General features: G+C 33.9%; 4 protein-coding genes across 5 annotated transcripts; 1 reads left to right on the forward strand and 3 right to left on the reverse strand.

The window, feature by feature from the left end:
- Positions 1-1,308: 1,308 nt before the first annotated feature.
- Positions 1,309-12,024, reverse strand: LOC110797176 (pre-mRNA-splicing factor SPF27 homolog). 2 transcript variants are annotated; one of them, XM_056827877.1, is made up of 7 exons: positions 11,614-12,024; positions 9,188-9,363; positions 8,758-8,841; positions 4,860-4,929; positions 4,585-4,718; positions 4,435-4,493; positions 1,309-1,663 (listed from the first exon to the last, which is right to left on the reverse strand). In XM_056827877.1, the coding sequence occupies exons 1-6, from the start codon at positions 11,857-11,859 to the stop codon at positions 4,439-4,441; spliced, it is 765 nt and encodes a 254-aa protein (XP_056683855.1). In that variant the 5' UTR covers positions 11,860-12,024; the 3' UTR covers positions 1,309-1,663; positions 4,435-4,438. The 2 variants fall into 2 exon arrangements, with proteins under 2 accessions (XP_056683855.1, XP_021857966.1); XM_022002274.2 differs by having other exon boundaries at positions 1,309-1,713; positions 11,614-12,023.
- A 293-nt stretch (positions 12,025-12,317) lies between these two features.
- Positions 12,318-16,825, forward strand: LOC130461350 (protein FAR1-RELATED SEQUENCE 5-like). Its single transcript, XM_056829424.1, has 6 exons — positions 12,318-12,423; positions 13,454-13,534; positions 13,644-14,562; positions 14,708-14,872; positions 15,195-16,308; positions 16,712-16,825. Exons 1-6 carry the CDS (start codon positions 12,318-12,320, stop codon positions 16,823-16,825), a joined length of 2,499 nt encoding a protein of 832 aa, XP_056685402.1.
- Positions 16,826-18,753: 1,928 nt separating this feature from the next.
- On the reverse strand, positions 18,754-19,540 carry LOC130461351 (uncharacterized). Its single transcript, XM_056829426.1, has 3 exons — positions 19,303-19,540; positions 19,126-19,182; positions 18,754-18,946 (listed from the first exon to the last, which is right to left on the reverse strand). The coding sequence occupies exons 1-3, from the start codon at positions 19,515-19,517 to the stop codon at positions 18,754-18,756; spliced, it is 465 nt and encodes a 154-aa protein (XP_056685404.1). The 5' UTR covers positions 19,518-19,540.
- A 341-nt stretch (positions 19,541-19,881) lies between these two features.
- On the reverse strand, positions 19,882-25,719 carry LOC130461352 (uncharacterized). Its single transcript, XM_056829427.1, has 10 exons — positions 25,670-25,719; positions 25,418-25,561; positions 23,755-24,057; positions 23,572-23,661; positions 23,314-23,488; positions 23,025-23,165; positions 22,334-22,930; positions 21,513-21,665; positions 20,943-21,407; positions 19,882-20,511 (listed from the first exon to the last, which is right to left on the reverse strand). The coding sequence occupies exons 1-10, from the start codon at positions 25,717-25,719 to the stop codon at positions 19,882-19,884; spliced, it is 2,748 nt and encodes a 915-aa protein (XP_056685405.1).
- Between the last annotated feature and the right edge of the window lie 1,490 nt (positions 25,720-27,209).

Consider the following 27,209-nt stretch of genomic DNA (forward strand, 5'->3'; position numbering starts at 1 on the left):
AATTCATAAGAAGTACAATTTCATTGTAGTTGCTCGGTTGAATAAGAAAATAGAGGAAATTGTATTTTTCACAAACCAATTGATAAACTACTTAAAAAATCTCAGTTACAAGTAGAGTTATGAAACTAATTAGACCATGAACACGCATAGACTATGCTTATCGGATAATCAAGTACCCAAAAAACACAAGTCCCCAAATAAAAGAACATGAGATATGTGAATAAGCATTATTATAATTAAAAATAAGAGTTAACATTTGTATAATCTCTTGTCACAATCATGTGTTCTACCCATACAATTCTTCTTTGTTTCTTTAATAATGAACATTATACAAAAGTATCCAGGCTTTGTGGTTAGAGAATTTTATTTCCGAATATAAATTTATTGTCATAAAACCCTGCCATAACTATACTACTTTCATGTTATTCGAACAGCTTGGAATAACTTGAATATGATGCTTGGAATAGAGAATATAATGCTTCAGATGGATAACAACGCTGCTATCCTAGCACTACAAGGTTTAGAAAGTTATAGTGGGGAATGTGTGCATACTGTACATAGTAGTCGTAAACTAATAAAAAATAACTTCAAAGAGATATCCTTCCATCATGTATATCGTAAGGGCAAAAAGGCAGCGGATTGGCTAGCAAATGTGGGTGTGATGCAAAGCTCGAAAATGGAGATAATACAAGTGCTACCGTTAGAGCTTGGGAAGATACTACATGAAAACTTAGTGGGAATGGCTTGGCCACGAGTTGTCTTAATTAACTAGTTTTACTTTAATTTTTGTTGGGACTTTCCTCTCATTCAAAAGGTCTTGCGCGCACAAGAATTTTGGGTTAACTTTTACTCATGTGTACAATATTTATTATACACCCATTGTAAATAAGAATTTGTGCCTCTCATTTGCACCAAAACAAAAATAATAACTTGAAAGTTTTCCTAGTAAAATGAGATTTTCAACTTCCTTAAAAGCAATTCACACCAGTATATATTCCATAATTTTTGTTTTTTTACTTTGTGAACGATATATTATAATAACCTTGTAACAAAAATTAAAGTAAAAGCTTTTTTAAGTTTGCGTTGAATAAAAGTTAAATAAAAAAGATATAGACTTTAATTTTCAAGCCAATTCAGTCAAGCTTGAGTCAATTCGACCGGAGCTTGAGTTAGAGAATCTAAGTTTGGAGCCGAAAGTTTGAGATTTATGAGCTCACAAGGTTTCAAATCAAGTTGAAGCTTCACTTCACATCATTGGCATCCAGGAGGATTGTTCATGGATGGTGTGCCGTAATTGTGGATAATAACTTGAAGAAAAGGAGGGGAGATACATTCATACATCACAGGATTAGTAAATCTTAATGGCCAAATGTAAAATTGTAACATTGATACTATGATATTACCTTCCTGGACTATTACACTGGGGAATAGCACCATAACTCCTAAAATCACATTTGTATAGAATAAATTTGGCTTACAAGGCAACATGTCTCCAATTCTTGAACCAGGACAAGAACAAGCAAAAGCCAAGGCAGAGTTACAGGGCAATATTGCTGAAAATGCCCACATCTGCACCCGCACAGAACACATACATAATCTTAAACTGCCACAAGCATCACCTACTGACCGCTGTGATTTTAATTTCTTCTAGAGGGCAATACTGCTGAAAATGCAGCAGAGTTATGTACTGTCGCATACCACAACAACAAAAACCTGCAACGAAAATATTGATGCCACATACAACAATAAACTTGATTAATATTAACTATCATGACATAACTTGTTGATTAGTTTGACAGCATTGGAAAAGAAATATGGTAGCATTTAATTTCAATTGCTTGATTTCAAATCCTGACATTCAATTCCAAATCATGTGTTTGGGAAAAGCAAGAATTCTAAATCCACCATTTCATATTATCTACTCCCTCCGTCCCTAAAAGATCGCCCCATTTGACTTTTCACGGTCTCCAAGACACGACTTAAAACGTAAATATCTCTAACTTTACAAGCGTAAAAATTATAAAAAGTTGTTATTCCAAAAATATATATTGAAACGAATCTAACAAGACCCCACATGACTATTATTTCTTATAGCCTATTGAGAAATTGTGGTCAAAATTTTCAAAGTTTGACCCAAAATATTGTAATGGGGCAATCTTTTAGGGACGGAGGGAGTACTTCGTATGTCCTTTGAGAAGAAATTAGTATTTGAATTTCAGAATTAATTATTTTCTTCAACTAATCAATAATTAAGAAGCGTAAATACTTCCATTAGCCTTGGTGGTTCGATGGTAGGTTGTTCTTTATCCTTGGGAAGTAATACTAAGTTTATTTGCCCAAAAAAAAGAGTATCTAACAGTGTACCAGACTGGAGTTTAAAATTATCTGAAATTTAATTCCTTATGTAGCTAAGAAATAAAAGGAAAATCCAATATATTAAATTTTACTTTACAGCTCCTCTTCCAAACTCATGTTAAAGGATTGGAGATATGTTGCCTTGTAAGCATAATTTATATATAAATGTGACTTTAGGAGTTATAGTGCTGCTCTCAAGCCTCAAGTGTAATAGTCCAGGAAGGTGATATCATAGTATCAATGTTACAATTGCCTACTCATGTTAATGGCGGACAACGCTATTTGCCTATTCCATCGTCTTCTTCTACGGGTGAACAAGCTGGAGAGGAGAGAGAAGATGCAGGTAGGTGATGGAGAGGGGAGAGCAATTTTTGGGAAAAGAAGCTGAAAGGTTTATCTGAAAATTAGGAATCTTCGAAGTAATCAAATGAGTAGTATAGTTAGGGGATGGCTGGAATTTGGAATGACATTTTTGTAGGAAGAATTTCAAATTCTCAGTCTGGGTTGTTCAAAACTAAGTGTATGGAATTGGGCCATATCCAATTACATATACTTGTATTCCCAAATAACTAATTTGGTCAAACCCGTCATTTTAAATGCTCAATTCCAAACAGGCCATAAGGAATTCTACAAAGTACCCTTGTACTATTATTGTCTTTTCCATTTGGTACACTCAAATACATAATTCCCTATGTTCTGTAGTTTTGTTGGGATGATCTCCACAAGCCTACTGTTAGAGAAACGTTAGAAAATGAAAATATTTGCCTATTCTTCTTTCCCTTACCCTTTCCCATTCTCTATGTCCTTAACTCCTTACCCCCCTTACCTTAACTCAATCCTTCATTCTGTTACCCTTTCCCCTAATTCCTCCCAAGTTCTCCCCTAACTTCCACAGTTCCATGGCCACTCCTACTTCTCCACCCTTCTTCCTCCCTTCCAACAAGTCTTGCCCCCTGTCTCCCTATGGGTCTTTACGTCACCACTGCAATCCTCGCCCCACTGAGATCATTTGTTATCTTCAAGACCACTTGCATTGTTGACTTCAATCAATGCCTTTATGGCTTCTTTGGCCTCTTCTCCATTTTCCTTTTTATTCTTCTTTGTAAAATTTTCTGATCTGAAAATAGACTTCCTCATTGACAGATTTTCGTCACTCGCCTTTTGTTTTTTTGGACTCTTTTTTCTATTTAGAAGAAAAAAACGCCTCGGACAATCTCTGCAAATATGGCTTCCAAAATTCCCACAATACCAAAACAAAAGTTGTTCCTTAATGGGGAAAGCTATGTGCCTACGCAAGTAAATTTATTTTCCTTTAGTACTTATACCTATTGCACCCCCATCTAAATTCCTGATTAGCTTCAACTGTACATCAACTTCAAGGGGAAACATATTGCGAGAAGGCAGCACCAGGATGAGCACTGAAACTTCAAAGACAAACCAGGAGTAATATTTGAAATAGAGATCCACAGCTCCTAGTTGTCATAACTTCAATTACCCAACCAACTCGACCCCACCAAGTTCCTTGTTTTGTTACTGGTACAAGGGTCAAAAGAAATAATATTAACAAGAACCATATGGGTACAACCGTACAACATTGTCCCGGTCATCCTATTGTTATTGGAAATCAGCAATGCCTCCTTCCATCTAAAAAATTTAGCAATAACATAGTCGATATTCAACAAAGTTGAATGAGCTTCGGTAAACAAAACCAAATATCTCAAAGAATTAACCCTCTTCGTTGTTCTGAATATACTCCATAATAAATCAGTCAGTTTCCTTCCACATCAAGTCTTCACTGAAATAGCCTGTAGCAAGTGCAAAAGGAGCCTCACAATTGTACAGGTTGCTACATACACCTAAGCCCAGTTACCGCACGTGGGGGCTCACTAGAGGCATTAGGGTATAGTCTTGTGTGGCCAAGTATGTTAGGAATTTAGTGATGCCAATTTTTAGAGGCTTGATGAAGAGGAGGCCCTGATTAAGGTGTCATGTATTTTTGCAAACACGAGTAAAAATACAGCTGTAAAAAAAATCGCACACAACTGTCCATAGTGACAGGATACAATAAGACAAACATACCTCATTATTGAGCATGACCCAAAGAACCGTTCTCCATGTTAACATCCAAGTTCCAGCCTCTGAATAGAAAGCAAACATGATATGAAATTAACCAGGTAACCCTTAGGCTTAATAAAAAAATGTAAAGAACTGTGGTCGTCAATAAGCTACCTCTCAGCAGCTCCGATGCTTAGTTCTTCAAGATGGCTTTCAATTTTTGCACAAGCTTCTTGAATCTCGATATTCTTCAAACAAAGCTCCCTCCATTGTGCAGATAAAACATTTAACTCATTGCCAGCATTTTGCTGATAAATTATCATTATAAAAACAGATTACAACTACAAACAACAGGCAGATGCACTAAACAAATTAACAAAAATACAGATATAGGCATAATGCATGTTTACATATATTACAATTGCTAACTAAGAGTAAGCATAAGTCACCTGTTGATATTTTCTTTCCCTGTTCACAGTTTCAATCTTCTCACCGTGCTCAGCAGCCATAGCTTGGAATCTACAGATCACATGAATAACAAAAATTCTTTAGCTTGAAAGGAAAATTCATCAAATACATCGACGAAGTTGAGTGAAATGAAGCTCTAAAAGAGTTGAGTCCAACCGGTATACCTACACAGCAAGGCCCCAAAATTACACCCCATGGCTATCAACTGAGGCAAAGACTGCCTTCACTATATTCGGGGGTCATATAAGGAATTAACGACTTATAAATACCTAGAAGAAAGGCGATACCTAAATCACTAATCCCCCCCCCCAATGAAATAAGATCTGTAACGTACAAATTGGTACATACGAACTGGATCAGAACACATTTGGTGATGTACAAGGCAGTTATTGTTAGATACCTAGAGCTCAAGAAAATGTTAAAAGTTTACTCTCCAAAAAGTTACACAATATTAATCTCATATTCTGAAAAAGAAGATAATAAGATTATGTTAAAGAGTGATATAGATCATAGTTGCATATATGTCTCAACATTTATAAATCATTATTGTGCATCTTCATACTTCGTATTTCACTACCAGTAAAGAGTATTACTAAATAAGTACTGTTTTCACTCAAAATTAGTATTAATTTGCTTGTTATTTTCAGGTCAAAAAGAAAAGATCAAATGATAAACCTCTCAAAAAAAATGAGAAGATTTTTCTCCCCTCAAAAAAATTGATAAACCTCTCTTTAACTGGAAAAAAACAGGAAACAATCATCTATCTACAAGCAGACTGAGTTTAGACTCTTATCAAAGGCCGGGAATCATGATGTCTAACATACAAAATCCAAGCGAAGAGAGAAACATATCCTCAATATGTGGCACGCCATTTTCTTATGCTCGCATTAAAACATTACATGTGGAACAAGCCCCCCTAACCCAGCGTGACAACCCTTTCAAGTCCCCATGCCCAAACAATAATCTTTTTGATATATAACAAACTCAACAGTTCAACATTAGAGGCATTGGGCGAGAACTAAAGGTAACATGATTTCTCATGTAATAGGAAAACATGGAACTATTACTTCTGTATTCTTGAGGTAAATCGAGAAACATAAAATCATAAAGAGTATGCACACAACCAATAAGCATAGAGCCTACACTTCACACTGACAAAAATAAAGGTCATGGACATAGATGCAGCCATGCAGGAACAATTGCGAACATGATGCAGCCATGGAGTTAATGGTGTGTTCTTATATGGGTAGGAGATGATATTTTTGTGTGTCTTACACTTGACCCATCATTTGAAAATATATAACAAAGTTAATGACTTTGTAACAACCATAGGAAGAAGAGTAAAAAGATGATTGACTACTCAAAGGAAAAAGAGAGAATCCAAAGCTGAAGTGTAACCTCCACTTTAAAGATGATTAAATGCTCCTTATTAAGAGTAGATTAAAGGTGGTAGAGTTACAAGACATTAAAGGGGGGATTTAATAGATACGATATATCATACTCCCTCCGTCCCAGATTAGTAGTTACATTTTCCTTTTTCGTCCGTCCCAGATTAGTTGTTATATTTCTAAATTAGGAATGACCCCACAATTATTATATTGTCTCTCTTCCCACTAATTTTTTTTTGTCCCCACATCCTCTCACTTTCAATTAAAACAATACTCCACTAACTCCTATCACATCTACTTTTTCAATAAAATAACAATTGATAACCAAACAACCACTTATCACTTAAAACTTTGTGCAAATGTAAGTGTAACAACTAATCTGGGACGAAGGGAGTATTGATTAAATAGCTTTTCCATTTTTAGTGTGTTGCAAGTATGGTGATGTTTCCGTTTTAGGGAAGTGTTGCAAATAAAAAAAACGAAGAAAGTCAAATGGTCAGAAGTATGTAGGAGTCAAATGGTCAGAAGTTTTTTCCCTTTAGCTTATCCATACGGATATTTAGGCCATGTATGTAATTGGGTATTTTAGGTTGCTTGTTATTTTTCATTCAATATCAAGATTTCTGACTTTTTCCTCTCAATCATGGGAAGTGTTTCAAAGAACAGTATTTTAATAATCTAACGAAAGTGAAATTTAAGAATCTCAAATTATACCCCTAAGAAAATATTTATCCTTAGTAGAACGTCAAGTCTAAGTACTTGTATTTCACATGCATCGAACCCTAAAAGAGGGTCTAACCATCGAGTTGAAGACAAAAGACCAACTTCACACTCTTACGTTCAAGATTGGCTACATATGACCAGCTTCACCCTCTTGCGTGTCAATTAAATTGGCTACATACGACCTCTCCTCAAGTAGGGATGAGAAAAACTATCTAAAATCAATTTGCTACCCATCAGATATTCGCTGATTTGAAATCAATTTTCAAGAAGTGAGAGAGTAGCAAATTACAAGCCTTACGTGGACCTTCGAAGGACCAACAAAAAATATTGGTATCATGTAACCCCAAGGAACGCTTTCAATCAATCAGAAGTTCTTTTAGGTAGAATTGCCTTTTCCACAAAAAGGACAACAACGCTAGTGACGGAATGGTTCTTACATGGCTACGGAGTTTCTTCACCGATGAAACACCCTTCTATTTCTTTCCTTGAATGGAATGGACCCACCATTTTCTTATTATGTCTCACTTCCATTGTGGGTCCCCCCTATAAATATAATTCTTACTTTCTATAAAAACAACCATAAAAAAAGAGGCCCGCCACTCACACCCCTAAAAATGAAAATGTCTCGCGACCCACTAACTACCCCACTGCCAATTATCATACAATATAAAATAGAGTCAATCAATTTGTCTAAAACTCTTTGCTGGTCAAAATGTGTCTAGTAAATCATTAAAAAAGAGGATTTCCTTCGGTCACTTGCTTATTGAAAGGATGTCAAAATTTCACCCCTGGACAAGGTATTCAAGTCCCAGCCGATAAAGTGTTGACCAACAAGAAGTTAATAAACGAAAACATCTCTTTAGTGCTTGCTTGCAATATGGTGGGGCATTATTATGAAGCTTGGGCGGAAAGACCGAGTGAGAAAGCAAAACACTCCTAAAACGAGAGTGGTCGAGTAATTGGTGCCAAAGTGAAATGCTAGTTCTAATTCACACAATAAAAAGTTATCTCGCAATAAATCCTTAAAACTAGATAATACCAGATGACATCACGACAACCAACAATGACACCATGCCTGAAACAGATCCAAATAAAATTGAATAGCTAACAAACAAGATATGATAATCCAAAACCTCTCTTACCCTTCTCAAGAGGAAGTCTTTTAGAAAGATTGGATAGTGGTATGTAAGACTTAAGGTATGGTTTTACAAACTAAGTTCAATTGAAAGTGTTTGCTAGTCCACAGGTCCCTACTCCCTAGCCAATCCGACGACATCATAGTAATGCACTAATGTATGAAAGGCAGTTCAACCCCGTGTTTTGATAAGGCTACTCCCTCTGTCCCATCTTTAAGTATGCATGTCAACAAATGGTTGTCCCATATTTAAGTGTACAAATCTGCATAACATTTAAAAGTATATACTTAAGTTAGGGACAGAGGGGGTATTACACACCACGACAAAAAAAAATTCCCAATTTCAGTAAATAAAAGCACACTGTCTGCATTTATACAAACAAGACAACAATACCACATTTACATGACCTCTCCAGCCCTTACCCCCTCCCCCCAACAACAACAACAACAAAAAAAAAACATTTTCTCGTTTCATTTCCAAAGTTCCAAACCACTCTTCATTAAAATATCAGTATTAAAAAAATTAATAGCAAGACAATCTGGCGGTAGAAAAATCCCACCACTCTCATCCCCCAAAACATAACAATAAGATAGAATCTAAAGAAGCACCACAGATTTACAAGAGAAACTAACCTGGTTAAAGACGCCTCAAGCCGTTGGTTGTAGTGTTTCCAGACATCAGGACCATACTTAGACATCAGGTCCAGATTTTCCAGCCTAGGCAGTGTATTACTCGTTAAACAAGAATGTGTGACAAAATATAAGAAATAAACAAGTCTATGATTAGAGTTAAGTGACGAAAGAGCAAAAAACTTAAACAAGGAGGTGGACATCTCATACATATCAGAGGTAGTAATTCATGCAAATAGGGTATGTAGAGAATTACATCCCGTCTCTAGATGATAGGATAAAAACCAGCCATCGACATACTATCCAATTAGACTAACGACATCATTTTTTCCAGAGGCAAGTAGATTTAATCTACTTGATAAGGAGGACTTAATTGTCTTATAAGTTATAACATTGAAATACTAGAGTTAATGCAATGAAAATATTATATCACCTTATCTCCTGATGCTGTAGTAACCGCTGAGCTTTTTGAAGGGCTTGCTTCCAAGCTGTTTCATCATTCTGTTTATTCAACGGTGGAGCATCTGGTATGTAGCGAGATGTATCAAGTGGCATTGGAGGCTTCCCAGCCCTGACTCGCTCATATTCTCTAGCAAGCATTGGGTGATCCTGAGATAAACAGATGAACTTATACTAATTAATATATGAAAGTGCACCACGACTATTGCAATGGTAATAGTTGACCTCATTTTCAACAGTCAAAAGATAAGATGAGCCACTGCTTATTTCAGCCCTCCTTCCCATTCCTTTCATCTTTTGAAATACTTTGAGGCACCATAAGCATCATCCATTAACGAGAATGTTCATCAACCAAATATGGTACATTGTTTACAACTAGTTCAATGCTTACAAATTTTCTACAAGTCCCAAGCCCTACACATTTCACACCAACCACAACTTCAACAAATACTTCACCTTGAAACCCGCAAGAGAGGTCTAAATGTCCAATATTACCAGCATTGAGTAGGGGTGAAAAGGGCTCAGCTTGGTTGAGCGTGAAGCAGCTCAAAGCCTCAAAGTATTTCATACTCACAAAACAACTCAAGCTCTTTACTCTAACCAATAGCTACTATTTCAAAATCCATCATTTGATACAAATCAGAGTTTGGTCATGGATTCTACAACAATCATGGATTTGGTCTTATGGCACAACACCTTGGAGGCTTGGACTGTGTTATCGGGGTTAGTGATGTTTTATATATATCTTCCATAATTCCATGGCTATCAAGTATGAGCTTTACATGTTTGGCTTTATTCAAATTATTTAAATCATGTTTTACAGAACCTTCAGGTTACCAACTTGTTAAATTATTTGGGATTTACTTAGATATGTGTGTCAGTTTTTGGCAGGTACATGCCTTGGTCCAAGCTACTCAACAATAGCAAATATTAGCAATGTATGTACTTCGCCTCTACGGCAAGTCCATACATTTTAATCTTAAAGTTCAGTGAGGATTAGGAATTCTAATTAGGTTAAACGTCAGAAGTGTGTGTTATTAGCCTATATATTACTACCTCCATTCCTTAAAGGTCTTTACGCTTACTACTTGCGCGGTCCAATGCAATATTTAACCACTAATATATCCAATTCTGAATGGAAAAGGTTGATATTCTGAAAATACATACCGAGAGCAATCCAATAAGATCTTACATGATAACAATTTGATGTATACAATAGAGAGAATTTACGGTCAAAGTTTTCATACTTTGGAGTTTTGAAACATATTCAAAGGCATAAAGAACTTTTAGGAACAGAGGTAGTAGGATGCAAGACACGTTATTTAGGGTGTACGGGATTAATGTTTATGAATGAGCTTCAGTTCTTGTACAACTTCATAGAAAAACTTTGTGGAGCCTGCGAGGTTGATAAGAAGTTAAGAAACCCTTAACTTGCTGGATAAGGGTACAATCCAAAATTGTTTCTAGCATTAAAATCCATTTAAATTGGTTAACCCGTTTATCGTAACCTTAACAAATTTGTTTGGATAAGTGGAAATGAAGTGAAGGAAGGGAAGGGAGAGGAACAAGCTCCTGTGTATGGATAAAAAGTTGGGGCCGTAAGGGGAGGGAGGGATCCATTCCCTCTCCCTATTTATTTATAAACACCACCCTCCAAAATTGGAGAGATTCAGAGGGATAATGGAGTTCACCTTCCCCCTCCCTTTCTTCCCTTCCTCTTTCCCTTTCTTCCCTTCCCTTTTCCCTTCTATCTTGCTATCCAAACACACTATAAGTCCTAAATTCCATAAATATCCAAGAAACATTTAAGATCTGCTATTGATCAGGATTTCTGGAAATTTCTCACCAAAATGGGTAAACTTAAAGCCCTTATCACCATTTCTATTGCTTTCCATGAAACAAATACACTTAATGATCTTATATAGTTATATGGTTATACATTTTGTGAAATCTATATTGTTACCAAGCCATAACTCTCTCTATATCAAGCTTAGTTATGCATAACTCTACTCATAAAATTCGTAAGTGGGGTTTGATGGAGCCAAGCTCATTGGAGTCCAGCTTTCCACCAAGCGAAGTACAAGTAGTGCATAACCACAATACCACCCTAAACTTCGAGCGAAATAATAAGGGTGGGATAATCAAAACGAACTGCATAAAGTTTACCAAAAAGTATAAACGCATCATAAGACACGTCCAAAAGTCTAAAACAAGCTATAAGAAGCATAAAACAGAAGTTACACAGACTATAACGGAGTTTCAAGCAAGGAACTAGACTACTTTGTTCACTTTCCTAAATTCACAGTAACCCCAACATTGCACAATTGAACAAAAACACGGTACAAGCTCATTCTAAAAACCCTAATAACTAAAACTATAGGGGAGTTTGTAGAGAAATACCTCAAAGTTGAATTTGGGAACAGGAGGAAGATCTTTGAGAAAATCGGAGGGTTTCTTGGAACTTCGGCGCATCTCTTCCTCAACCAAGCGGTCGACTTCTTGTTTGATGGCAGGGTTTCCATAGTCGTCGTCGATGTAAGGCAAGGCATCAATAATCTCGGCATTGGAAGCGCTTGCCCAAGGTCGTGCGGCGTCTGGTGGTGCCTCGAGCATCAATACGTCGCCATTCACATTTTCGATCGCCATTTTTGTTCCTACGGTCTCTGTTGCGCCTCGGTGCCTCGAGATGGTTCGCAGAGAAGCCGCCGGGTAGAGGTGGTGATACAACTACAATTTGCTGCTTTTGGTCGAAGGGTTTTAAGAGCAGGAGGAGGCGGGAGGAGGAGAAAGGAGGTGAATAGCACGTGTGAGTGCGCAATTTCGATGGTGCAGGCGTGTGCACCTAGATCTAGGTGCACTGGGATTAAAACGCAAACATTTTAAAACAAAACGCGTATTTTCATTAATTCTGCAGTTAAAAAGAACAAGTCTCACAATACAAAAGAATATCATGTGCTCTGTTCTTCCCTGTTTAGTTTTCGCGATTTTTTTTGTTGTTCGCTCCTTTTTATATGTCTGGGCTTCATAATTTTGAATTCAAAAAGTGTGAATAGGAGAGAGAAAGCTTACATTTGTGCATAAATTTTTTTTAGAGAGAGAAACTGATGGAAAATTCTCAAATATTCCATGATTTCTCTGTTTCAACATCAATTTCGAATGATTCTTCTTCTTGTCATCTGAATTCTTCAGCTGAAAATCAGAGTTACGAAGGTATTCTTTCAATTTGTAATAACGAGTTGCATTTTTCTTTGATTTTATGATTTCGATTTCATAATAATCGTACTTTTTATGTTTTTTGTGATTGTAATTAGTTTGATTAATTTAATTTTGAATCTCATTCTTCGTTGATTTTGGTGATTGTTGATAATGAAGGTTACGAATTGGTTTTTTCGTTGATTTCGCATTTATTTCATTTATGTGGTGAAACTGATTCTGTAATAACTATTATATTTAAGGAAGATACGTTGATTTTGTCTGTTTGCAGAAAAGAACATTGTATCATTTCAGAAGAACATTTTTCAGTATCAAATGAACATGTTTAGAATACGTATTGAGACGTTCCTTTTTATTATATTTAGCTTTTCAAATAAACACTGATTGTTCTTTATTGATTGTTCTTTTAACTCTTCATTGATTGTTCTTTAAGTCATAGTGTTCTTTTCGGTCACCTTTTGTGTTCGTTTACTCTATTTTTATTGTTCATTTTAATAGTTACTGTTCCTTTGATTCTTTATTGGTTTTTTTATTATATTTGCACGGATTTTTCTTTTATGTTTTTATGAGTTTACATTGTTCTTTTGATTGACAAAATTGATTGTTGATAATTATGCCGATATTGTTCTTTTAGGTTTTAATGTGTTCTTTTGATTGACAAAACTGATTGTTCTTTTAACTGTTTATTGATTGTTCTTTTAATGCGTAGTGTTCTTTCCAGTCTAGTTGGAGTGTGTAATTTACTCTTGATGCATTGTTCTTTTCTAATAGGTACTGTTGTTTTTTATTCTTTATTGGTTGTTCTTTTATATCTGCCCAAATTGTTCTTTTAAGTTTTAATGTGTTCTTTTGATTGACTAATTGATTGTTCTTTTAACTCTTCATTGATTGTTCTTTTCCTAGTGTTCTTTTCAGTCTACATGGATTGTTCGTTTACTCTGTGCATTGTTCTTTTTAATGGCTACTGTTCTTTTAAGTTCTTTTGTTCTTTTCTTTTTCTGATTTTTTTTATTTTATAAATTTCCAGATATATTAAATAATTCAGTTAATAATTCAGAACAAAATGATGCTAATGAGGATCCAGAATCCTATGTGGTTGTTGGCCAAGGTACATGAATTGTACTTTTACTTGTTTATCACAATGTTCGTTTACGTCTTGTGTTTGTTCCTTTATCATACTTATGATGTTCTTTGTGTTCTTTTTTATCGTCATGCAGATTTTGAAGAACCAGTTTCATTAGAGGGAAGTGTAGTTAAGGATGATGATGAGGCGTATGAGTTATACAACAGTCATGCATTTAGGAATGGTTTTGGTACTAGGAAGGGTAAAAAGGAGTATAGAAGTGGTACTAGAATAGTTCGACAACGGTTTTTTGTTTGTGCATACGAGGGGTTTAAAAATCCAGATGGTGTTGTGCCTAAATCCTTTAAAAAAATTGATAGGAGAACTGGATGCAAGGCTTCAGTTCAGTTTGATGTTGATAAGAAAACTGGAGTGTATGTTCTTTCTAAACATTCCCGTCTGCATAACCATTCAATGGTTCCTGCTAATAAGAGACACCTTATTAGGTCACATAGGCACATTTCAAAAGAACAATTGGCTTTTCTTACTACTTTTACTTGTAGTGGCACGAAGCTTGCTGATGTTCTTAGAGCTATGAGGAAAGAAGTTGGTGGTGAGGCGAATTTAGGGTTCACTGTTCCTGACGCGTATGATGCTGTTTTGGCAGAGAAGAAGAAAAAGTTGGATGGTTGTGATTCAAATCAGTTGATCAGATGGTTCGCTATGAGGCAAGCTAAAGAACATGATTTTTATTATGATTTTCAATTGAATGAAGAGAATCAGTTGATCAATTTTTTTTGGAGAGATGGAAGAATGCGGTCTGATTATGAAGCTTTTGGTGATTTATTGATTCATGATACAACTTATCGTACTAATAAATACGATATGATTTGTGGGCCTTTTGTTAGAATGAATCTTCACACTCAAAATATCATGTTTGGAGTGGGTTTTATATTGAATGAGAAGGCAGGTACTTTTGACTGGCTTTTTAATTCTTTTTTGACTTCAATGGGAGGGAAGCAACCTGTGACTATCATGACTGATCAATCTTCTGCCATGGACAAGGCTATAAGGTAAAGTTCTTTTAGGTTGTTTGTATGTTCGTTCATCAAACACTTTTGTTCTTTTGTATTTTTGTACTATTTTTTATGTTCTTTTTCTTTTGTCTTTTTGTTTAGTTTATATTTTTATCTATTTTTTTGGTTTATGGTTTTTTAGGGAAGTGTTTCCAAAATCGAGGCATCGTTTGTGTGCATGGCACATTGGGGAAAATGCTGTTGTAAACATCAAAGGTGTTATGGCCAAAGAAGGTTTCAAACGTCGGTTTGATTATGTTTTGAAATATACTGACACAGTTGCTGAGTTCGAGCATTATTGGAATAGGTAAAAATTATTTTGCTAATAGAATGATTAGTATTTAAAATTTTGTTTTGTTCTTTTCATTCGACGACATGTTTTTTGTAATGTTAAATAGTGTTCTTTTCATGGTTGATGAAACTTGTTCTTTTAATCTGGTATTTTAATGTTCTTTTCTTTGTTTAATAGAGTCCATACTTCTTGAACTGTGATTGTGTGTACTTTCTTTTCAAGTTTTATTGTACTGTATATTGTTCTTTTTTTGTCTTCATTTGTTCTTTGTTTTACTCAGGGTGTTCGTTTTGTGTCTCTGATTGTTCTTTTGTTCTCCTTGTTTGTTCTTTTGTAGTCTTATGACTGATTACAATTGCAAGACACACAAATGGATAGAGAGGTTATATGATTTGAAAGAGAAATGGTGTCCTGCATATAACAAAGAGTGGTTTTCTGGGGGTATTTTATCTTCTCAAAGGAGTGAGACGACAAATCATTCTATTTCTAGGAGGTTGCATAAAACGAATGGTTTGTGTGATTTTTATAAGTGTTTTTTAGATGTAATTGATGAATGGAGAAGTAAGGAGAACAAGGGAGATTATAATTCTTCTACTGGAAATAGATATTACGCATGTGCGGATAACATATTATGTTTGCATGCGCGGGATGTGTATACCATTGCAATATATTTGATATTTGAGCAACGATTCATCAAAGCAATTAGTTTGAGGTGTCAACGCATTTCCTATGAGTTTCCAGTTTCTAAGTACATTGTTGGGCATCCTACAAAGGATTTTATTAGACATGTTGTGATGTTTAATGAGCAAGAGATGGTTGTTGATTGTACTTGCAAGTCATATGGAGAGATAGGAGTTCTTTGTTCTCATATTCTTCGAGTTTTCATTGTCCATAATGTTGAAGAGATTCCCAAACAATACATTATGAAGAGATGGACCAAAAAGGCTATGAACATGATTGTTGAAGAAGGAGAAGATAGAGATAATGAAGTAAGTGTTGTTTCTGCTTCAGTTTGGAGGATGCAAAGCATAAGAAATTGCATTAAAGTTATAAATGAAGCTCAACATTGTCCGGCTGCAAGGAAGCTTATTGATTTGGGTGTGTTGGATATGTCATGCAAAGTGAAGGAGTATATTGGTGGTGTTGAAGGGGATGGTAATGTATCAAACAAGTATGTGCGAGAAGAAACTCTACTTGATGGCATTGAGCCTTCAACAGACACAGTTTTGCCGGATGTTGTTGAACCGATTGCTGAAAAAGTCATTCCAACAATGATTCAAAATCCACCAAAGCGAAAGAGGAAGATTAAGAACGGGACTGAAAAGGCTAATGAGAGGAATGTGAGACCTAAAGGAATTGTTGAGAAGAAACGCAATAAACTGAAAGGTTGGAACAAGAGAAGAGAAACACATGTTGATAATTTGAGGGAGGAAACTCAGTCTACTGATCAGGTAAACTGTTCTTTTTAAACATTTATTTGTTCTTTTATTACTTTGGAATGTTCTTTTTGTTTATCATTGTTCTTTTTTCCATTTTTATGTTCTATTTATCCTTTTTGTTTATGATCTTTTAGTTTACTTTATTATGTTCTGTTCTTTTTAATAATCTATTTGTTCTTTTATTCCTTTAGTTTGTTCCTTTTGTTTATCATTGTTCGTTTTTCTTTCTATATGTTCTTTTGTCTTTTTGTTTATGTTCTTTTGCTAAACAGTTCATTTTTAAAAAAAACATCTATTTGTTCTTTTAATGTTTATTATGTTCTTTTTTGAACTGTTCTTTTTTATTATCTATTTTGTTCTTTTTTCTTCTTTATCATGTTCTTTTTTTCCTTATTGTTTGTTTGTTCTTTTTCAGTGTATCATAAATTTACCTGTTGGTGGGGTTTTGGTTCATCCAACATCTTCAAATTCACAATTGGAAGCATATGTTCCAGATGATTATTTTGGAGTACACATACAACCTTTGTAGATTCATTTACGATTGGTAATATTTTTATTTTTAGTTTGTTGTGTTTTTAATCATTTGTTTTTGTATTCTCAATAATGTTCTTTTACTCTTTTGATGTATATTTTTACGGGCTACTGATGTTTCGCTCATTCAATATTTTGAAATGAGAATTTTTAGTTGTATATATTCTTATTTTTGTTTTGATTTTTGTGCAATTAGGATTGCAAAATTATTGCATAAAGGAGTATATGCTTAAATGTGAAAAAGAACTTACTAAAAGAGAATAAAAAGAATTTTGGAAAGGAAAGAACATATCCCATGATATAGAAGAACATGGTCTGGGATTGAAAAGAACTTGAACCTTTAATTGAAATACTTGTTTAAAATATCCAAACTACTTATCTGCAACTACTAGAACATCTAATTGTTTCCAAAAGAACACCACACATGTTTAAAAGAACAACCCATAACTCCAGCAATAACCATATCTACAAAATATACCATTGTTTTTTAAAGCATACTTCTAATAAAAGGTAAATATTATTCTGCCTTCATGAAAACAACCAACTATTCAACTTGATTAGCTCTCTTCAATGCCAGATACATTAGCTCATGCCTTTTGTTCAGAACGGATAATAAGATTTCAGTACCGTACCGCATTCTCAGCCTGCAAATAAAGTCTTTCTAAAAACATAAAATAGTACATTAATAAAAGATTATATATTAAAATAATATACGTACATATATTCAAAATTTACTTACATCTTCATCTGTGTTTTTGAAGCCACAATTCCAAGTCTGGTTGTCTTTGTAGGTCTCCATATGCCTCATTGCATATACCCCACAATCAGTCTTGTTTGTTCTGTTCTTCCATGGCATTTCAAGCAACACAATTTCATATGCTGAAATCTGTGCCTTCCGCAAAGGATGTCCTTCTTGTTCAGAAAATATTGTCCATGCTTCAAACTGAAATAAAAAGAACATTTAACTTAGTAAAAGAACAAAGAACAAAGAACAACAAAGAAACAAAGAACAACAAAGGAAGGAAAAAAGAACATTTAATTTAGTAAAAGAATAAAGAACAACAAAGGAAAGAACAAATAAAATATATAAGAGGAAATTCTTCAAATAGACTTACAGTTCTTTCTGCAAATGTTTTATATTTATCATCATATGTAATTCCTTCAGGTAAGGAGAGATTGTCAATGATCTCCACCTTCTTCGCCTTTTGGTTGATTACAATGAGATAAAAATGATCACCAGACCAGACTGGAAAGAACAACTACAAGCAGAGAAAAGAACATTAAACAAAGGAAAACGAACATATGTAAAAAAGAAAAGAACAATTTTATAATTTTACCAGATGGAATCCCTTCAAAGACTTCACACCAGCAGTTACATACTCATGGCGTACACTTAAAATAAAATTTTCTAAGCGTTTGCTTTCGGTTGCTTGACTATCCTGTGATCCACCATACGGTTCATTCTGGCAGAGCATATTCTGCACCGAAAAAAAAATAATTTTAAATATATGTTATATAATAAAAATTATTGAAGAAGTACGAAAATATGATTTTTTAGTGATATTAAAACTTACGAAAGGGATTGTAGAGAAATAGAACTTCAAGTTACTCTTGACACTTTGATCTGGATCATCATTCAGTATTCTTGCAAAAGTGTCAATAACATTATTCATCACCCACACATTGGGAGCTGTTTTAAAGGAAAAGAACAAAAATATGAGTAAAAGGAACATCAACAGCATTTAAAAGAACATTTTAAATTCCAATAATTAAATATATACCTAGGGTTTGAAACTCTTCTCTGGTAACTATATTCCAATCATCAGTGTACAACACATGACTGTTATAAGAATGAAAATAAAATTTCCATAAGAACATGTACAAAAAGAACATCTACATTCAAATACTTGTAATAGTATAAAATTCTTACGTTGGGCTTCCCTTTCCAAAGGCATAATCCAGTACGCATCGCATGTCCTTTTCCTTTTGATTCAACTGTTCTTCCCCAACCAGTAGGTGTGAATACTGAGTTAAGAAGGGTGACAGTAACTTGAGGGGAACATTTTTCTTTCTCTTAACAAGTTTAGGTACTTGTACGTTATCTGGATCCTCTTCCTCACTTATGAAAACAAAGACATTATAAAGTAAAAAGAACATATTAGCGGGAAAAACGAATTCAGACTAACAATAAAAAGAACAACAAAGTGAAAAGAAAAGAACATTTTATAAATGATAATGAAAAATAACTTGTAATAATAAACGAAAAATAACTTATAAAATAAAATGCAGTAGTCATACTCTATGTTCATAGATGTAGGTGCATTTTCTGGTTGCGAGTACACCGCACTTGGAGTGCTAAAAGAGTGGAAAGAAAAGAATATATTACTATAAATAAAAAGAACAAAAGCGAGAAAGAAAAGAACATTAAATTGAAGATTATGAAAATTATATTTTAATAAAATACAGTAGTCTTACTTCAGGAATATTGATGGAGTTTCCATTTCAGTCTGCGACTCAGCGGCAGTTGGAGTCTTAAACTCGGATTCTTCAGTTCTAACAGTTGGAGACATGGGGTTTCCATCTTCAGCTCCTTTGATTAAACCTTCCATAGTCTGAAACTCGGAGTCTTCAGTTCTAACGGTTGGAGACATTGGTTTTCCATCTTCAGCTCCTTGGATTAAACCTTCCATGCATATCTGATCTCACATTTTCAGGTTCTCTGTGTATTACAAAAAAAAAAAAAAACATGTTAGGAGGAACAAAGAACACAATGAGAAGAATTAAAGAACAAAAGTGCAATGAAAAAGAACATATAAGTTAATATTAAAAGTAGGAAGATATTAAAGTAAATATAGAAAGAACATAAAGAAATATATGAAAGGAACATTCCGAATAAAAGAAACAAAAGATCCATTAAATAATTGTATAAAGACAGAGAATTAATAAAAAGAACAAATCAAACGAATAAAAAAACAAATAATTGTTTATAAAAGAACATTGTGAATAATGAAAGAAACAGTCCCATATTTATTATACATGTGTATGTGAACTGTTTTAAAAGAACGTATACTCAGTTTTTTCTGTAGGTGGCTGTTGTTTTTCAGCTTCATCTTTGTTGTCCCCTGAAATTGTCTCCAAATCACGTTCAGTCAAAGTTTTGTTTGCCAAGATTGCTTCTAATCTCATTTCCTCTTCAAAGTCGTGTGCCTGAGGAGGAGGATTTGAATCGGAAACCATTCCAAGCTTCAATGTCAAATCAGCAAATACATTAGGCTGGGAAGGCATGATCGGAGGTGTTAAAAATGGTGGCAAATCAAATGTAACATCCTCAGATTCCTTGATTTCCTTTCTTTCATTTCCTTCTGTTGCCTTTCGTACTGCTTCCTCAAATAGTATTGTGAAGTAGTCTGAACTGAAAAATTCTTTATCTTGACTGAGGATTGAACCAATCTCCTCAGTATTCCTTCCTTCTTGCCGCTCTTCTGTAGAGTTGCCCTTCTCAAAAGTAACTGGAATTTCAGTTCCAGAGCATGTTGACCACATTTTTGCCATATTGAATGGCAGACTTTTTTTGACATCAATAGTAGTGTCAAAGAACTTTCTGGATAACGACAATAAGTCGTTGAACTTGTTCATGACACTACTGAGTTCAGTAGTGGTTTTAGTGAATTCAGCATGGAATTCCTGTTTAACAATAACAACAATAAGGACTGGATAAATAAAAAGAACATTCGAATGGAAAAAAGAACAAGAGAGATCCCTAAAAGAACATTCAAGTAGAGCTTAGAAACATTGTTAAAGATCGAAAGAACATGTTAAAGTGATAAATGAACATGTAAATAACATGCTTAAACATATAAAAGAACATTCAAATGTAAAGAACATATTTTTAAGAAAAAAGAACATGCTTAAATAACATGAATAAACATTTAAAAGAACATGTAAAAGAACGTAAAGAACTAGTTTTTGATAAAAAGAACATAAACACAGAAAGCAAAAAACATGGTAGGAAAAAAGATTATATAAAAGAACATTTGTTGGAGGAAAAAGAACATTACAACAAAAACGTTGAAAAAATAAATGCAATGGTTTTGTTGAGTGAATTTAATTTTTACCTCAATTGTAGAAGGGACTTTTGCTTTCTCACTGGGGTCTGCCTGTTGCTCTGGCAAATCTTTGTCATCCCCGAGTTGAGTCACTGGTGCACCTTGATGTTCTCTGGGCACATCATTTGTGGACCAGTTAGGCTCTTGGTGTTGATGTTGCTGTTGTGGTTGCTGCAGTGGTTGCTGCGATGGTTGTTCATCATGTTGTTGCTGTTGTTGTTGTGGGTGTTGAAGAAGAAGTGGTGGTGGTTGTTCACTGAGTGCTTTTTGCTGTTTGAGCAGCTCCATCTCCTCCCTGTACAGTTGTAGCTCAGGTGGACCTTGAATTCTGTCCAGAATCAAGCCATGTCCGAAGCCTGTAGCATTGTCATTGCGTACCCTGCTGCTTATCATATCTCTTGTCCAGCAAGAAATTAGGGGGAAGTTCCTTGGAGGGTACTCTTCCATGATCTGCACCCGATCGAAATAACATACCTAATTTAACAATAACAACATAATTTATTGTTAGTTAGGTGAAAGAAGAAGATGAAAGTAATATATATAACAAAGGGAAATGCTAGCTTAATGATTGAAATTTACCATTAGAAATGGTAGTGGACCAGCAAACCATCTGCTACGGTCCACATTCCAGTACATAGCTGCCCCAAGAAGGCTGGTGTATGCATACTGGCACCAATTTAGATTCCTCACTTGCTCCAAGTCAACAGTGCTTGCTAGGAATCTGAAGTTTGGCTTTTGAAACAGAAAAATATAAAAGAAAAGAACATTAATTATGATTTTAAATAGAATAAGAAAATAGAACATTCAATAGAAAATAAAGGAACATTAGAGAGAATGAAAAGAACAATGAAAGAAGAGCAAAAGAATATTGAATACAACTGAAAAGAACACAACTAACATTCATATAAAGGAAAGTACAACAATAGGACAGTGAAAGAGAAAGAAAGAACATGGAATTCGACAAACAAATAAAAGAACAATAAATATTAATAAACATTTAAAAGAACATAATACGCAAACAAAAGAACATTAATGAGAAATAAAAGAACATTAATGAGAAACAAAGGAATTTTGATGTAAGAAAGAACATGGAATATCATACAGAATAAAAGAACAGTGAGAAATATTTAAAAGAACATAATACGCAAACAAAAGAACATTAATGAGAAATAAAAGAACATTAATGAGAAACAAAGGAATTTTGATGTAAGAAAGAACATGGAATATCATACAGAATAAAAGAACAGTGAAAGAGAAAGAAAGAACATGGAATTCGACAAACAAATAAAAGAACAATAAAAATATTAATAAACATTTAAAAGAACATAATACGCAAACAAAAGAACATTAATGAGTAATAAAAGAACATTAATGAGAAACAAAGGAATTTTGATGTTTACCGATAAATTAGTAGTGGATTTAATGCAGGTGTTAACTGCAACCACTAGGAAAGATCTCTTCCAGTTATCATCAACTGGAGTCTCATCTTTGATCAGTTTTTCAACCATTTCTTTCAATTTTGGGCATCCAGACTTCACTTGCCAGTATGCCCAAAATTCAGCAAAAACCCTCAACACTTCAGGATCTTGTTCATCCGTCCATTCCACGACCGGAGCTCCTCCAATAGGTATACCGTACACCAGGTATACATCCTCTACAGTAATATCAAGGGAAGACTTTGGTAGATGCAAGGACCGGTCGGACGAGTTGAAATTCCTAACCAACTCGTACGGGAATGGATTTTCGTTTTGTGGGATGTCAAGTTGCAGAAGAGATCCAAAGCCTAACTCCACGATGGCTTGTTGTTTTCTTATATCATGTGGTTCATTAGATGCAATTCCCCTCAAGAATCGCATCATCAATTGCGGAGTTTGCCTTAGATTTAGTTTCCTTTCTTCAGGTTTTGGTTTGGCAACAACCAAAGATTTTGGTTTCTCATCATCCACCACCTCCATGACCTCATCAGAAACAACAATTTGTTTACTTCTTGTTGCTCTCTGGAAAAAAGAAAAAATATAAAGAACATTAGTCAGGGAGTAAAAGAACATTATATGGAAGAAAAAGAACAAATAACTTAAGAAAATTTTTGACCTTCTCAACTACTTTTTTCCCCTTCTTCATTAAGGGTTCACTTTCCTCTTCTACTTCTTCACCTTCTTCTTCACCTCCTTCTTCATCTTCCTCGTCTTCATAAACCTCCCTCACAACTATCTGATTAACTTTGCTACCCCTCTGAATGAAAAAAGAACATAAATGATGATGTAAAGAACACAAGATAGGAAAAAAAGAACATTCTTTATTTAAAACACAGCATTTATCTCTATTATAATATAACATTAAGGTAAATAAAATGATTGAAAAAGGGTAATGTGAAGTTTACCTTAAGTGCTGTAGTCTTTTTCAAAGTAACTCCATTCCCCTTCTTAGCATTTGGTGCAACTTTTTTTGTTGAAATTTTCTCAGCAGGCAACAAGCTCTTCTTCTTATGTGCCTCTTCCAATTCCTGCTTTACCTCTTTTATAAGATCGGGAAATTCTTCTTTCAGCAATTGACTTCTGTTGACCAAAACAATAGAACATAAGTAGTAAAAAAAAAGTAAAACACAGAAAATAAAAAGAACACCATTTATGTAAGTTACCTTGTCCTTTTCCTGTTTGGTATTGATTTCCTAGACTTCCCCTTTGCTTTTTCAGGTTCCTCACCAGCTTCTTCTCCGTCTTTTTTCTTTCTAGTAAAAACATAAATGCAAAAGTATGTTTAAGAAACGAAAATAACAACTACAATGTAAATATGAAATAGTATTAACAAACACAGATGATACCTCAAAGTAATTTTTAAGTTCGTTTTCTTTTCTTTTCTTTCTGGTTCATCCAGCTCTTCTGGAACTTTTACCTCAGCCTCCTCTTTTTCAGGTTCTTTCACTTCTTCATGCACTTTTACTTCATGCTCTTTCTTTTCAGTTTCTTCCTGCTTTTCAGGATCTTTGCTGGAATTTTTTTGTCCTTCTCCACCCTTCTTTTTTTGTTCAATCAGATCCAGCTGCTTTTCCTGTTGTAGCAGCTTTTCCTGAAGTGCTTGCACCATCTTCTGTTGTTCTTGCAATGCTTTCCTTTGTTTGGAAAGTCTATAATGAAAAAACATATGTCATGAAAAAAAGAACAACACCAAAAACACATGTTATGAAAAAAGAACAACAGAAAAATGTTTAAAATAACACATGTAATGGAAAAAGAACAACATGTCGTGTACAAAAGAACACAGCTATGCTTTTGGAAAGAACACATATTATGAAAAAAGGAACAACACAAAAAACAAGTGCACAGTTCTCATCCTGCACCCTTGCACAATATCTTATTCATCTGATTTTTTTATTTTTTCATATACAATATATAAATAATGTTTGTCCTCCATATTCTCATTCATTCATCATTTCATAATTTTAGCAACACATTTTAGAGAGAGAAAAATGAGAGGTTTTATTTTCTCTCAACAGAAGAGAGAATTTAAGAGAGAGAAAGAGTGAAATGCGATTATTTTCTCTCCAACTTTTCGCATTATTGTTCCTGTTTTTTTGAGAATTAGTGAATTAATCAGAATACTAATTCTCAGGAGATGAAAAAATACAATTTGCTAATTTTCGTAGAAAGAAAATTGAAGGAGATAATGAAATTCAAGAGGATTGTGATCATTTGCTGAGGATTAAGGTATGCTTATATGTTCCTTTTGTTATGTTCTTTCTATTAAGTGTTCTTTTACTGTGTGCTAACAGTTTTAGGTTTGTCTTTTAAATGTAGATGGTTTGTTCTTTTATCCGTGATTGATTGTTCTTTTTTTTTAAATACATTTAAGAACAAGTAAAAAGAACACCATCTCATCAAATCTAAGCACATTGTTCTTTTTAATTTTCATTGATTGTTCTTTTAATGCAAGTGATCTTTTAAGTAGACATGGACTGTTCTTTTCTTCCAGATGCATAGTTCTTTTTAAGCCTACATTAATACTGTACTGTTCTTTTGAGTGTACATTGGTTGTTCTTTTGAGTCTACATTGATTGTTCTTTAAACCTGCACAGTTGGTTCTTTTAAGTTTTTATAGATAAGAACATAGATAAAAAGAACATAGATCAAATTCAATAGATAAGAACAAAATTATAGATCTAGGTTTAAGTTCGACAAAACAGTAGGGCTAATAAAAAGAACAGACAGTAAATAAATAAAAGAACATAGATCTACTTATTCAATTTAAATTTCCACTGTTCTTTTGAGTTAACATTCGTTGTTCTTTTAAATCTATACCATTGTTCTTCTAAGTGTATGATTCAGTGACTTAAAATACATTTAAAAAAAACATAAATGTAGATCTTCTTTTAAATTCGTTAAAAAATGTATTTGGTTTCGTTATTGTAATTAGAACATTAAGGAAAACAAAAAGAACAAACAGAAGGTGTAAATGAACCAAGGTTTTTGTTTAAAAAATCCACTTACTCGCTCTCTTCTTCTTCTTCCGTTTCTGAAATTTCTTTGTTGATATCTTCCAACAAATCCGCATCAATTGTTGGTGTAATTTCTTTCTCTTTCTTCTTTTTGTTTCTTAAGTTCAATAAAGTCGTTGTCAAAGGAATATCATCCCTTCAAATGAAATTTTATAGAAAATTAAAATTCATGGGAAATTCTCTAAAAATTAAAATTAAACTAAAATTCAAGAAATAGAAAAGAAAAATGAAGTTGAATTCTTACTCAATAGAACATTTCGCATCAACTTCTTCTCCTTTTTTCGATTTCCCCATTTTCAATTGTTAGGGTTCAAGTTTTTGTAACCAGATTATCACTTCCAAAAAACAAATTGGGGAAGTTTTTAGAGTGAAAATAGTAGAATTCCAAATTGGGGAAGTTCGGATTTGCAAGAATTTGAAAGGTTTTGCACTGTTTTTTTGATTGTTGGTGAGTGAAGGTTTTGCATGTAGGTTGAGTGTGAAAATGAAAATAAATGTCGCATTCAATGATGTATTTATATATGATAAATTGAAGAGAGAGAAAATAACTGCTACAGTATTTTCAAATTTAAACTTCCTTTTTTTTTTTTGTTCTTTTCGTCCTTTCTTTTGTTCTTTTGGCCTATAAGTAAAGAAAATGATGTTCGTTTGAGTCTCCTTTGTGTTCTTTTTATTATCTGTTGTTAGTAATTTTAAATTTGTTTTTTATTACTGTTTTTACTTAAATTATATTTTTTAATTTTTTTTATTTTAAACAGTAATCTATTTTTTAATTTTTTAAAATACAAAATGAAAGACAAGTAACTTATTTAATTTTTTTTTTTATTAAAAGATTTTGAGGAGAGAGAAATTAACTGCCACGTTTTATGTTTTCATAGGAAAACTTCTGTTTTGCGGGTTTTTTCTTGCCACGTTCATTATTTCAATAAAAAACTTCTGTTTGGCGGTTTTTTCACTTTTTAACGTTTTTGTTGTTCTTTTCGTTGGTTCTTTTGTTCTTTTGTGCGTCTGGTGTTGCATTTGCCATGTTCTTTTTAAAAGTGCAGAGAAATCGTTCTTTCCTTGTTTTAACCTTTCTGGTTTTAAATATGTTTGTGTTTTTCTTTTTTTCTTTTTGTTCTTTTCCTTTACTTTCTGATCTTCTCTCATTTTAGTGTATTATGTTCTTTTACGTGTTTTAATCTTTTTGGTTTTTAATATGATTGTTCTTTTCTATTTGTTCTTTCGTTTAATTGCTGATGTTCTTTCTTTTTAGTGTTTTATGTTCTTTTACGTGTTTTTACTTATTGTTCTTTTACGTGTTTTTATTTATTTGTTGTTTTAACCTTTTTTGGTTTTCAATGCTATTGTTCTTTCCTGTTTTACTTATTGTTCTTTTGGTTTAATTCTTGATGTTCTTTCTTTTATGTTTTTGTGTTCTTTTATGTTTTTTGTTGCTTTTTTATGTTTTTGCGTTTTGTTCTTATTTTTCTGCGTTTTGGTGCAGGTGCACCTAGATCTAGGTGCACGCGCCTGTACCATCCGCGCGTTGGGTGTGAGTGTGTGACCGTGTGACTATGCATAATTGCATATGTTTACTTTGGCACTGTTTAGCGATCAGCGATTAGCCGTAGCGGATTGTATTTGCGGTTCGACTAGCTGTTTTTACTAGCTGGTTTGACTAGCTTGTTGTATTAGCTGGCTGATATGTAATAGTTGTTTGATTGACAAATTTACTAATAAGGACGTTCATATATTCAATTGTTGTGAGTTATTAATTATTAAAATATGGATATTTTGTGGGG

Source organism: Spinacia oleracea, chromosome 5, assembly GCF_020520425.1.
Source record: "Spinacia oleracea cultivar Varoflay chromosome 5, BTI_SOV_V1, whole genome shotgun sequence".
Taxonomy (NCBI): Eukaryota; Viridiplantae; Streptophyta; class Magnoliopsida; order Caryophyllales; family Amaranthaceae; genus Spinacia; species Spinacia oleracea.

Excerpts from the sequence above, each read along its gene's own strand:
- LOC110797176 (XM_056827877.1), bottom strand. The coding sequence starts at position 11,859 with ATGGCGATCGAAAATGTGAATGGCGACGTATTGATGCTCGAGGCACCA. Across the intron at positions 8,842-9,187 it reads CTACAGCATCAGGAGATAAG|GCTGGAAAATCTGGACCTGA; the intron begins GTGATATAATAT and ends TACACTGCCTAG. Across the intron at positions 4,930-8,757 it reads CTTGAGGCGTCTTTAACCAG|ATTCCAAGCTATGGCTGCTG; the intron begins GTTAGTTTCTCT and ends TGTGATCTGTAG.
- LOC130461350 (XM_056829424.1), top strand. The coding sequence starts at position 12,318 with ATGGAAAATTCTCAAATATTCCATGATTTCTCTGTTTCAACATCAATT. Across the intron at positions 12,424-13,453 it reads TGAAAATCAGAGTTACGAAG|ATATATTAAATAATTCAGTT; the intron begins GTATTCTTTCAA and ends ATAAATTTCCAG. Across the intron at positions 16,309-16,711 it reads AAACTCAGTCTACTGATCAG|TGTATCATAAATTTACCTGT; the intron begins GTAAACTGTTCT and ends GTTCTTTTTCAG.
- LOC130461351 (XM_056829426.1), bottom strand. The coding sequence starts at position 19,517 with ATGGAAGGTTTAATCCAAGGAGCTGAAGATGGAAAACCAATGTCTCCA. Across the intron at positions 19,183-19,302 it reads ACTCCATCAATATTCCTGAA|CACTCCAAGTGCGGTGTACT; the intron begins GTAAGACTACTG and ends CCACTCTTTTAG. Across the intron at positions 18,947-19,125 it reads CCTACATCTATGAACATAGA|TGAGGAAGAGGATCCAGATA; the intron begins GTATGACTACTG and ends TGTTTTCATAAG.
- LOC130461352 (XM_056829427.1), bottom strand. The coding sequence starts at position 25,719 with ATGGGGAAATCGAAAAAAGGAGAAGAAGTTGATGCGAAATGTTCTATT. Across the intron at positions 23,489-23,571 it reads CCAAACAGGAAAAGGACAAG|AAGTCAATTGCTGAAAGAAG; the intron begins GTAACTTACATA and ends TTTGGTCAACAG. Across the intron at positions 20,512-20,942 it reads AAGTCCCTTCTACAATTGAG|GAATTCCATGCTGAATTCAC; the intron begins GTAAAAATTAAA and ends ATTGTTAAACAG.